At 35.6% G+C, this 13178-nt stretch overlaps 1 protein-coding gene across 1 annotated transcript; it reads left to right on the top strand.

The window, feature by feature from the left end:
• Positions 1–446: 446 nt before the first annotated feature.
• Positions 447–12515, top strand: LOC131077269 (protein HOTHEAD). Its single transcript, XM_058014719.2, has 6 exons — positions 447–630; positions 720–982; positions 1102–1492; positions 11184–11533; positions 11626–12107; positions 12203–12515. The coding sequence occupies exons 1-6, from the start codon at positions 558–560 to the stop codon at positions 12273–12275; spliced, it is 1632 nt and encodes a 543-aa protein (XP_057870702.2). The 5' UTR covers positions 447–557; the 3' UTR covers positions 12276–12515.
• The last annotated feature ends 663 nt before the right edge of the window (positions 12516–13178 follow it).

Below are 13178 nucleotides of genomic sequence, written 5' to 3' on the forward strand. Positions count from 1 at the left end.
GATTTGAATCTTGGTGGTCGCTTCACCAATGAAGTGTTTTAACCACGACATTACATGTTGGAAGACTACTTCTTCTTTATTATTATTAATGGATAGATAAATATAATATTTTACATCAAAGAAAATTGAAATTTATACCTACTATTTTCATATGAGTCAACAGAATTAAAGATAAATGATATTTTAATAAATATATAAAATATAAAATAATTATAAACTATAGTTTTTTTTTCAAAAATTTAAATTCTAGATGCCTATTGGTTCAATTAGTTGAAAAATTAACATGAATGCTGCGTTCGCAGGAACTAATGATATAGGCATACAATTCATAGCCATTTAAAAAAATAAAAGAAATAATCTTCTCGGACAACTTAATTTAATCAAAGAACACAGGGTAGGTGTACGAGGATTAAATTCTGAAGACAAAATATGGCCAGGATGTTCACTTCTTATTGACTCCCTCTGAGGTCGGTGGTCTTTCACCACGAATCAAATTGAAATGCAATGTACAGAACATACTTTAATGAGATTAAGGTCAGCTCGTTTCATCAGCTGAGATGGGCATTAAAGCAAGCTCGGTGCTTATACTCCTCCTCCTCTTCCATGACTTCCTCTGCATCTCTGCAAAAGGTTGGTAACTGTCCTCTGTTTTCTCATTTATATGATAAACCTCGGATTGAACGTTATGTTCTTTTTGTATTGGTCTTGTCTTTGGCCAGGAGGAAAGCATTCTTTTCTGAAAGAAGCCAACAAGGGTGGGGAATGGAAGAAGTTGAAGTACGATTATATTATCGTTGGGGGAGGCACAGCAGGGTGTACTCTGGCTGCCACTCTGTCTCAGAATATGTCTGTTCTTCTCTTGGAAAGAGGTGGATCTCCATTTGGTAACGAAAACATAACGCAGATTCAAAATTTTCATACAAATTTGCTGGACTATGAATCACCCCACTCGCCCACCCAGGAAGTTATTTTTGAGGATGGGGTAAGTGTGATCATTTTCCTTCACAAAGATTGCTAGTAATGGGTAAAACTAAACATACCCAAATTTCAATCTCTTTATTAGTTTTCTGAATTGTGTCTGAAATCCTGAGAGTTTGCTAGGTGGTAAGTGCGAGAGCAAGAGTGTTGGGAGGAGGCACCTCTCTCAATGCGGGATTCTACACACGTGCGAGTTCAAGTGAGGTGAGAGCCATGGGATTGGAGCCAAGCTTGGTGGAGCAGTCTTATCGTTGGGTGGAAAGTATAGTGGCCCATCGACCTCTCCCAAATGAATGGCAGGATGCAGTAGCAAAAGGTCTCTTGGAGGCAGGTGTTTCTCCTTACAATGGCTTCACATATGATCACATCCCTGGCACTAAGCTTGGTGGCACAACTTTTAATCACTCTGGATATCGCTCTACAGCTGCTGATATTCTTGTTCAATCTGCCAATCCAAAAAAACTAAAAGTTTTGCTCTTTGCAACGGTTCAACGCATTCTTTTTACTACCAAAGGTATTTTACAGCTTCTCCTCCTCTTTTACGCCTGGTTTAACTGGTACACTCAAAGCGTTGAATGCTCGAGTCGCCAGGCCCAAAAGGATTTGGCGTTTGACTGTATCCGTTTGATAGTTTCTCTTCCCGTGAGTATCAATGGCCCTCATTTCCCGCTTAAAAGTCCCGCGCACCCCGTTCACACATCAAACAATTTTAAACCCCTTCTTCGCACGTCAAACATTTTTACTGCTCACGCTGTTTACACAGTAATCTATACACATTACTGATCACGACTCAAGCTCCAGTCGCTATCTGCTGTGAAGTGAGGGTCCGTTGTGAAGTAGGCGGTGACAAGAGAGGAGAGAAGAGGTCACCGGTGACAGGTGACAGGTAATTGGCTGCTAAAAGATATGAAACCACATTTGTTGAGGCGCTTTGTTTTCTGTAAGCTGCTGTCTGTTTTGGGAATTTCTTTCAATGTTGACCTTAATAAAATGTTCCCATTCAGGCCTCCTTATCATAAATGTCCACAAATTCCTTCGTATTATTAATCTGTACAAAATTCAATCATGATTCTTAGGCCCTGCCTCCCTCAATTGCTTGTGATGCCGAATCATATTCTAGACAAGAAATTGAAATGCTCATACACCATCCAATGGCCAGCTAACATATTTGACAAAAAATTAAATCATTAGCTAATCTATCCAATTTCAGATTGAAAATGCATTGAATTAAGGGGTTTTTGAGTTGAGTCAAAGTTAAGTTTAGTTACTATTTCTCAAAAGCCAAGCATAAAATTGAATGTTTTTAAAGCCTGTAACCAGGGTATTCCATGAGATCCCACATTTCTTTGAAGCATTATTTCAGACAGTTCATATCCTTGTCTATGCTATGGTTGTGAGGTTGTTGTTGCCCATGTATAACACTTTTAAAATTGGTTGATACATAGGTATAAAGAAATTCATCATGTCATAGCATAAACAGGGCACACGAACTTTCTGAAAATGTGTCAAAGACATAATAGAGCAGCAAATCCACTTTCTGTTGGTCTGTGATAGAATTAAAAGCCCTTGCTTTGAGCCCCCAAAAGGCATTGTCTGTGGGAGTAAACATTGTCAATCCAGTTAGTCTAAAACACTAATTAGTCACAGGTAGTCACATTTGTAGCTCTGACTGAAGTGCCCACAAAATAGAATGTGAGTACAATGCAAATTAAAATTTTTAATTTCATTTTAATGGTCCATTCTGATCAATGGAACCACTGGAATTCAAATTGAATTTTAGCTCTGAATTGCTTGTGATGGGTGCAAGGAAGATGGGATGTATATACAAAGACTGAATTAAGAATAGTTATGAGGGCGGTGGCAGAGAGCTTGTCAATGATTTATCCGTAGTCAAATGTCACACAGTACATTTTGGAAACTATTATATAGTGACCCAATCGGAGCAGGATTGCAAAGTGGGCAAAGTCCCTTTCTGAGCAGTCACCAAGTGTGCCTGGTTGGGGTGACTGGTTCCCCATGAAGAGCTGATTCCACTTATATAAGGATTCATGGGAGTTCCTTGCCACCAAAAGCTCTGTCAGCAAACCCCTAAACTATCGAGCCTCACCCAACCCTTTGATATCACGAGATACTTAGGCAATTGTTGCCAATGAACAGGGCCATAGAGAGAAATAGGAAGGGTATTGTCCCAAAATCTGCCATTGGAGCGAGCTCCCTCGGGTATACAATATATTGAGCCTGTGGAATGACACCTTCCTGCCAGAGACTGACTTTAAGAATTTTCAGATTTGATTTCAAGAATCAACTTTAAATTATATATTTGAAACAGCAGTTAAGAATATATGTATTTAAGTATAAAATTTGTTTATAAAAGGTCATGTTTAGCTGTTCAATTCATCATTTAAAAGGTATAATCAAACAAGCTTCATCACCGTCCTTAACTTTCTTTTCTAATGAAATAGGTATTTATATTAATGAAATGTTTTTAAAATAATATTTTATTTATATCATATTCATTTTATGATATTTCTTAGATTTGTTGCATGCTTAGTCCTTATATCTAATTTACTTCATTATGATAAAAAAAGGTGTACTCTTTGATTTTATTTTTTGTTTTAGATTTATTTTGATAAGGTTATCTTTAGCATAATAATTACTTTACAAGTAGTTTATTTTGACAAAAAAGTTGGCAAATTACCTAAACTTAATTTTATTTTTATATCTAATTTACTTTGTTATGGTAAATTGTTTTAGATTTATTTTGATAGGGTTATCTTTAGCATAATAGTTACTTTACAAGTACTTTATTTTGACATAAAAGTTGGCAAATTACCTAAACCTAATTTTATTTCTATTGCACAAATCTTTAGAAACCAAATTTTATTCTCTATTCATCTATATTTTTACCCATCTCAACAAATTATGGAATCAACTTGACTAAATTTCACAAAAAGCAAAAACAAACCCTAAACTTACAAAACCAAAATATAAATTTGAGGCCTTGTCAACTCCCTCAACCAATCCTTATGTCTCAAATTGAACATTAAGTTTGTTAACTTGTGTAATAGAGTGTTATATTTAAGTCAAAACCTTAAGTCATTCAAAATTGTTGAGTATCAAAGAGATAGTATCCACATTGCATCATCACATAATTTGAGTGCATCATAGAGCATAAAAATTGCATCAACAACTTATACTAACATCTAAGGCATTGCTACATGTTTAATTGTTGTCTCTAATCATTGTTCCACACCATTGACTTGGTGGCAAGGGTTTCACCAAATAAGAGTTGGGTAAAGCATGGATGTGAGGATTTTTCTTGGTGAAAAAAATTGGACAATTTTGCTGCTTAAAGTTAAAATGTATTGATTTTATTTGATTATTTTGTCAAAAAAAAAACAATATCTTGGGATAATATTCTAAGGATTTTTAGCCAAAGGATTTTTAGACATTTTTTTAAAACTATTAAATAGAGTTGAAAATAGATGGCAAATTCTAATAGAATATGGTACTACTTAGTCTCTTTAATCGAATACAATTACTTTTTATTTTTCTATATTTTTAACTTGGAATAGTGATTCTCTAAGTTGTGAATTACTATATGAGTTATATATTTTAATTGGTGACATACTTTTAGGTTCAAAAGAAACTTTAAAATGTGTTTGGAACATGAGTAGCATACACTTTTCGTTGATTTGCATACATATTTTAGGGGTTTCAACTTTATAGCATATTTTTCACAAGTAGCACATATGTTGCTTAATTTTTCTTGGAAGATAACATCATCCTTGTGTATGAGCTATGTTATCTTTCATCTAGTTGGTATTTGTGATTCTTCCACTGAGCTTCTTAGAAGCTTGTGATATGTATTTAGAAAAAAATTTCTACACTTTCTTTCTTTACCTTATCTTCTTTTTCATTTGCTTTAAGGTTTTGGTTAGAGAAGGCTAGATGAGCATGCCATGAACATATTGTTAGGCTCCCTCAACATAAAATTTATGATTGACCTCTAGGTCACTTAAGCATACCAAGATCTATTGATATAAACCAATGGAATTAATTCCCTTTCAAGAGGGAAAGATGTGTTCCAACTAAGTTAACGTGTGTCATTCAACATATCATCAAGATGCTTTCAAGGAATTAATTTTTTTTTAAAAATCAACTAAATTGAGGGTCATAGAAGCCTCTGTAAGGTTTTATGTATGGCAAACATATGAAAGATTGAAGGAGGATAAGTAAAATGCTCCATTGGAAGTCAAACATCTCATCGTTGTGAGATAAATCGATTGGTCAATGTCTTTTGTAATCTAATTTAGCTAGTAACATTTATTTAAAATTAAATAGTGCAAGGATATACCTAAAAGCTTTATATTATTTTTAACATATCTACTATCATCCATAAGTCAATTTCTATTCAAATGAAAGAAAAGAAATTTTATGATTTTGCTAAAGTTTAATTTCTCAAGTTGAAATTGACCAAAGCCTCATCACTTGAAATCCAATTTTGGTTTTCTATGTCACTTTTATAATCATTGCCCATATTGATGTCTAATATCCTTGGGATGTTCACCAATAAATTTGATCATGGTATAATTGCAATAATCAACACAACATGTCTTGAATGGTTATCAAACATGTCTAGAATTTAGACTACCAAGTGTATTATATCATGTGTGGACATTTTTCAATCAAATTCTAACCTTTTTTTTTGTCTACTAGATGAATGTCGATTGGTCTCGCATCATGGATGAAGTCATTCAACAACCCCCTCATGGAAAGTTTTCATACAGAGACCTCTCATGGGAAAAATATGTCTATAAAGGCTTGCACTTATTTTCAGCTTGGATTGAGGCTGATAGATTGAATGATTTTATTGAGGAAGAAAGCTCAAGGGAATCATACCTAACCTTTTTTTGCAAAAGTCATAAAAAGAAACTTTCTCTTAATTCTAATACAAAAATCAGAATTAATAGCTTTTTAGAATATAATATGTAAGAATAAGAGTAATACATTAATTACAAAAGTTTATATTCATAATTGTGAATTGTAAAAGTGTCTCTAATCATTGGTTAACTATACTCATTAATATTTTGAATATTGTTTATGATTTTAATAGGTATTGGTGTGCATATAGACCAAATGACCATAGGGAAAAAGATACAACACCTTTTGATCCTTCCTTAGTGCCTAAAACAGGGAAGGGCAGTAGACCTGGCCGTAAACATATACAATGTGGTTGCACTTGTCATTTTAGCACACAAATCATTGTTCGTAAACCAAACCATGTGTTAATATGGTACCACCAAGTTCAACATGTGAACAAGGAAGGCATAACTTGTCATTGCCAAATGAACATTGAGTTTCTAGGAACAAAGTCCTTTTTTGCACCATATATTAGCAAACAATTACATCAATGGGTGGATTCATTACTATTACTTGGCATGCCCGCAGATGCAGTGCATAAAAAACATAAGCAAATGGTGCATGAGAGGATGACCATGTTTGAAGGTCAATCTTCTAGGGATGATTTTCTTACCATGGATGATATTGCTAACATTGTTCGTAGAATTAAGACATCAAGCTACATGTTTCATAGTAGTGATGCTATTTCAGTGCAACAATGGGTTTTGGCAAACATCGATAAGTGGTTTGCATATCAGGAGTATAGTGCCAATGTTGTTGATGGAGATGGCCAAATCCCGTTTATTTTGGGAATTCAATTGCCAGAGCAACTTGATTGGATGCTTCAATATGGTCACAACAACATATTGGCAATTGAATTTTACATTTGGTACGAATCAAATGAAGGTATGTTGTGTATTCTTTCATATAGGTGAGTTGAATTTTTTACACTCAATTAAATATATTATTGATAAATCATATCCCATGTCCTATTACAGTTTCAATTATATATAATTCTTGTATTCGATTCGAAGCATATGGGGGTTCCTGTGGCATGGGTCATTATGTCTAGGTCTTGTGCATATGATATTGCATATTGGATGCGTATTCTTCTCCAACGGGTTCACTTGAAGAAAATTGATTGGAGATTAAATGCATTCATGGTGGATGATGCAGGTGCTGAGATCAAAGCTATCAGGTATTTCATTTTTCATTTGACAAAAATCCTCTTTTCATTATGCTTTCATGGATGTCCATTCATGTTCCAAAGATCCCCATTTGTCATGCTTTCATGGATGTCCATTCATGTTCCAAAGCTCCCCATTTGTTACAGGCAAGGGGGATGCTGGCAAAGGTTGTGGAATTTGGCTTTACATCTACTGCTATGCTTCCACATCCTGTATACATGTCTACCTGAGTAGCTCAGCCCCAGTATTTGACAAAATTCTTCCATGCTTTACCTATAATATGTGACAAAAATTTATCTTCCACTATGCTTTGATGGATGTCCATAACATGTCCCAAACCTCCCATTTTAGCTTAGGTAGGTAGGATACTGGCAAAGGCTGTGAAATGCGGCTTTATACTTGCCAATTATATTTGCTTGAAAATTTCAACAACCTTTAAATAAATCAATTTTAAATAAATCAATTTTATTCATATCCTGCAATTATGGATTTCCATGAGATGATATCGGTTTGAGGCATTATGTCAAACAGCTCACTTTTCTTGACTATTCTTCCATATTTTGAATGTGCCTACCAGAGCATTTTCAAGTATAACATCTGAAAGAAAATCCTCTTTTCATTATGCTTTGATGGATGTCCATTCCGTGTTCCAAAGCTCCCAATTTGGCACAGACAGGGCAGATGCTAGCAAAGGTTGTGAAATTCGTTTTTACACTTGCTATGCTTCCACATTTTGCATATGTGTCTACTTGAGCAGTTCAGCCACAATATTTGACAAAAAATTGTATCCTTTACCTATAATATGTGACAAAAATCTCCCCTTCCACTATGCTTTGATCGATGTTTGTTCCCTGTTCCAAAGCTCCCATTTTAGATTAGCTAGGGAGGATACTGGCAGAGGCTGTGGAATGTGATTTTATACTTGCCAATAACACTTACTTCGATCACAAGCATTTTTAATGAATCAATCTTGTGCATATCCTGCAATCGTGAAATTCCATGAGATGACATCTCTCCCAGGCATTCTACAAACTATTCATATGCCTTGTCTACTCTTCCATATTTTGGATACATGTCTACTAGAGCATTTCCAGCCATAATATCTAGCAAAAATCCTCTTTCCAGTATGCTAAATGATGGATGTCCATGTCCTCTTCCAAGTTCCCACTTTGGCATAGGAAGGGAGGATGGTGGCAAAGATTGTGGAATCTGGCTTTACCCCTACTATGCTTCCACATTTTGCATACATGTCTACTTGGGCATTTCAGCCACAACATTTGACCTACAGTAAATATCAAAAAGTGCCCCTTCCACTATGCTTTGATAGATGTTCATCCCCTATTCCAAAGCTCCCAGTTTGGCACAGGTAGGGAGGATGCTGGCACATGTTGTGAAATGTGGCTTTACACTTTCTAACTGCATTTACTTGAAAGTTTTAAAAGCCATTTTAATTAGTCAATTTTGTGCATTAATTGCACTCGTAGAATTCCATAAGATGACATCTCTAAGGCATTCTGTCAAACTATTCATGTGCCATGTCTATCCTTTCATATTTTGCATACATGTCTACCACAGCAATTTCAGCTGTAATATCTTACAATAATCCTCTTTCCATTATGCTTTGATGGATGTCCATAACCTGTTCCAAAGCTCCCATTTTGGCACAGGATGCTGACAAAGGTTGTGGAATTTGGAAATATACCTATCAATTACTTTTGACATAAATCTCGTTCCATGAGATGACATCTCTGAGTCATTATGATAACAGTCACATAGTTCATTTTCTTTGTCTATGTGTTTATGTCCATCCGGGCAGTTAGGCATGCCTTGTCTATATCACATTTTGAAAGCATGCTTACAAAATGTATTGTATATCCTTCCAGATGTTGCATACCTCTGCATGGGTTGTTAACATGCTTTGTCTATGCTTCCACATTTTGGAAGCATGTCTACCTGAGCAGTTACAACCACAATTTTTACTTGTAATATATAAAAATAAACCTTTCCACTATGCTTTGCTGGATGTCCATACCCTGTTCCAAAGCTCCCATTTTGGGACAAGTAGTAAGCATACGGACAAAATTGTGTTTTCTTCAAAGCTTCGACAGTGTTTTTAATAAATCCATTTTCTGAATACGCTGCAATCATGGTATTCCATCACATGACATCTCTTTGAGACATTCTATCAAATAGTTCACGTGGCTATCCATTCCTCCTCATTTTGCATACTAGTCTACCAGAGCATTTCCAACTAAAAAATCTGACAAAGAATCCTCTTTTCATTATGTTTGGTGGGATGTCCGCCCTGTTCCAAAGCTCCCATTTTGGCCTAGGCAGAAGAGGATGCTGGCAAAGATTGTAGAATTTAACTTTACACCCACAATTGCATTTTCTCAAAGTTCCTGCAATCATTACAGACCATGAGACCACATTTCTTCAGGGTATATTTTCAAACGTCCAAGTGCATTGTTTGTTATATTACATTTTGCATATATGTCCACCAAGGTAGTCGCACCCACAACATCTCAAAAATGTCTTTAATTTTTATGCTTTGATGGATCTCCATGCCCTGTTCCAAAGCTTCCATTTTGGCACAGGCAGGGAGGATGCAGGTAAGGTTTTGGAATTTGGTTTTGCGCCTACCAATTGCATTTGCTCGATAACATTCCCAGACATTCATTCCAGTTTTTTTTTTAAAGTTTAATCAGTAGGTGTGCAAGACAATAGAAAGGAAAAAATGTTAAAAGATTTAAAAAACCTTGTAAAAATTAAATTTGAAAGATGAATAACATACTACCTTAAATGCACGTTTATCGCTCAAATTTCTGTAAATTTTTCTGCACAATGGAGAATATTTGTTCAGGGTTTTCCATAACTCTTCGCTGCACTCAAACCCTAAGCCATATTTGACTGGCACGCTCTGGTCGTCTTATATTTCACATCCAGAATATGATCGCGTGTGGGGGGTGTACTGAATAGCTTCTCCATTTCATCGCCGATGCCCATAAGCTGATGAACAACATTCAGTAGGGGATCTCACAGCTCTGCATACCTTTGAAACGGTGCAAACGGTGATGAACAACATTCAGCAGGGAATCTGACAGCGCTGCATATCTTTGAAACGGTACAAACGGTGGCGTAACCGGTAACGGTACAGAGCATGCTACCGGAACGGAAAATATGAAAACGAAATAGTTTGAAACAGTCAAAACTGTAAACTAAACGTGAAAGGACGAGCACGGGAAAGGTTTGGTTAAGTGGGAGCAGGTTTGGAATTTGACAGGCTAAATGGCCGTTTTTTCACTTTTGAATTTTATTTGACAGCTTAAAAAATTAGTAGAATGCATCTATTGACATGTTATTTTTTTCTAAAACTGTATAGATGACACTTCAAATTATAAATAAACCGTAAAAAAATATAGTAAAATACTAAGGTTGTACGGGTATTTGGAGACTTTGGAGACTGGTGCTATAGAAATTCTGAAAATATAATGACATTGAACATTAACTATAATGACATTAAATATAATATAATAATTTAGTAATGGCTGTTGCAACGTTTTAAGAAATCTTTGTGACCTGTATTTGTTTTGAGCATTGTTTTTTTTCCATTTGTACTACATTTTGATTATTTTGTTGCGTGTGTGGAGACGTGCGACGGAGTCTCCCGTACGAGTACCCAAAGGCTGGGTGTTTCGAGTGTGTCGGTTAAACCCGGCCTCTTTTTTACCATTCGCAGAGAATTTTTAGCTATTCATATAGAATGAAGATGCTTGGATTGAAACTTTTTCTGTTGAGAATGAAAGACTGGAGGATATCCACTCTTACTTGAAGGATGAGTACTCATTCTATTTGAATTGAAATTTTTTCAATTGAGAACCAAAAAATGAAGGATATTCACTGTCAGTTGAAAGATAGTCAAAATTGAAACTTTTTTAACTGAGAATCAAAGACTCAAATATATTTACTCTGTTAAAAGATACGCATTTCATCAAAATCACTCCAGATTCTGATCTAAGATCTCAATCTCATCCTTTATGTAGGAATTTTACAACACTTTTACGTCAAAATATTCAATATGAAAGAGCAGAGTAACAAGTTAAACATTGTTTGCAGGAAAAGCAAGGCCAAAAGCGAATGGGGTTGTTTTCAGAGATAGAGATGGGTCTAAGCATCGAGTCCTACTGAAGGAAGGTAACAGTGAGGTCATAATCTCAGCAGGGGCTCTGGGGAGCCCACAGCTGCTTATGCTCAGCGGAATTGGGCCAGCAGAGGAATTGAAGTCAATGGGAATACGAGTGATAATGGACCTTCCTGCAGTGGGGAAGGGTATGGCTGATAATCCCATGAATTCAGTTTTCGTTCCCACTGCAATTCCAATCAGTATATCTCTCATACAGGTAGTGGGTATCACCAAATATGGAACCTACATAGAGGCAACCAGTGGGTTTGTACCCACCAATACGGTATGTCTTTTACTTTTTTTAATTTCATCATGGTGTCTATACGTATATTTAATTTGGTGGGTGAGTAATCTGTACTGTATGTTGGAAAACAGAAACTAGTGAAAAATGAAGGAACTATTCTACAGAAGGTGAACGGTCCACGTTCCAGGGGTTATCTGAGATTGAACAGCACTAATGCTGAAGACAATCCAGTTGTGAGATTCAATTATTTTGAGCACCCAGTAGATCTGCAGAGTTGTGTGGAAGGAATAAAGACCATCCAAAAGGTCATAATGTCCCACCCTATTAAAAAATTCATCTTCCCCAACATGAATCTGACCCAGATTATGAGATCAAGTTTTCAACAAAGAGTTAACTTAATTCCTCGGGAAACAGAGGACTGTGTATCAATAGAGCAGTACTGTAAGGATACTGTGACATCAATTTGGCATTATCATGGAGGATGTCAGGTGGGTAGTGTTATTGATAGAGATTATAGACTGATTGGAGCGGATGGTGTTCGAATCATTGATGGGTCCACTTTTAATTTCTCCCCAGGAACTAACCCTCAGGCTACTGTGATGATGCTTGGAAGGTGTGCTTTCTTTATTCTTCCCTTACTCTGAACTGATTGTTATGCTCTTCTGTTTTGTATAGAATTGAATGCATATTTTTTCTGTGATTTTGCAGATACATGGGAGTGAAGATTCTGAGAGGACGATTGGACTCATTGGCAATAGTAAATTTGCAGCATCCCACATAGCTTTTATCCTCTATTCACCTTTGACAGTCTCTTTATGGTGTGGAAGTTGTGTGTGTATGGTAGCACTTAAAGGTGGTGCTTTCATTGCCTTTCATAGCTTCACCACTCTTACTTTTTGTTCTATTATTAGAGTAAACGGCAAAGAGAAAGACAACACCTTAGCGACCAGCCCAGTTGGTGGAGAAGGTTCTAAGGTTTACATTTTTAATAAAAGATCTTATTTATTTATTATATGTTTACAAAGTTATAGTTTCGGATTTTATTAAGTTGTTGTCATGGTTATCTTTTAAGTATATTACTTTACTTAATAATTAATACAGTTTGTATTTATTAATGAGAAATATAATATTATGAGTTATTAGTTTATATGATAGAGATGGTTCCAGCAAATTTAATATATATTTATAAGATATGTATTGAAATAGAGTTTTGGTAGCCTGTAGGGGTAGGAGAGTTGGCTTGGGTCGTGGGTTTGCTTCCCATTGGTCGTTGGGCAGAGTCGTGGGGATACCCCCGAGTTAACAAAAAAATAAATAAATAGATTTTCGGTAGAATTTAATATGGAAAAAGAAATTTCAATTTTTATGTTTCTTATAGTAAATGAGATTTTAATTAAAAGATAAAGTAATCTAAATAATTAAAATCATATTAAAAGAATGAGTCTAATAAATTTGAGATATGAAACTTGTAGTGAATCTCTTTCAATTGTTATTCTAACAGAGATTGGATTGTGCCAAGTGGCTAGGCCTAGGACTAGATCACACTACATAGCATAGTCCTAGTGATGTAACCTTGTCCATTGTCATTGATGCCTTTTGTGATGTGCTCATGCCGTTTGACAAAAAAATATTGCTATAATAAGAGTAGTTGGGTCTACTTAGGATAGAAAGAAGACCTTAGACT

The sequence above is a fragment of the Cryptomeria japonica genome, chromosome 8 (genome assembly GCF_030272615.1).
Source record: "Cryptomeria japonica chromosome 8, Sugi_1.0, whole genome shotgun sequence".
NCBI lineage: Eukaryota > Viridiplantae > Streptophyta > Pinopsida > Cupressales > Cupressaceae > Cryptomeria > Cryptomeria japonica.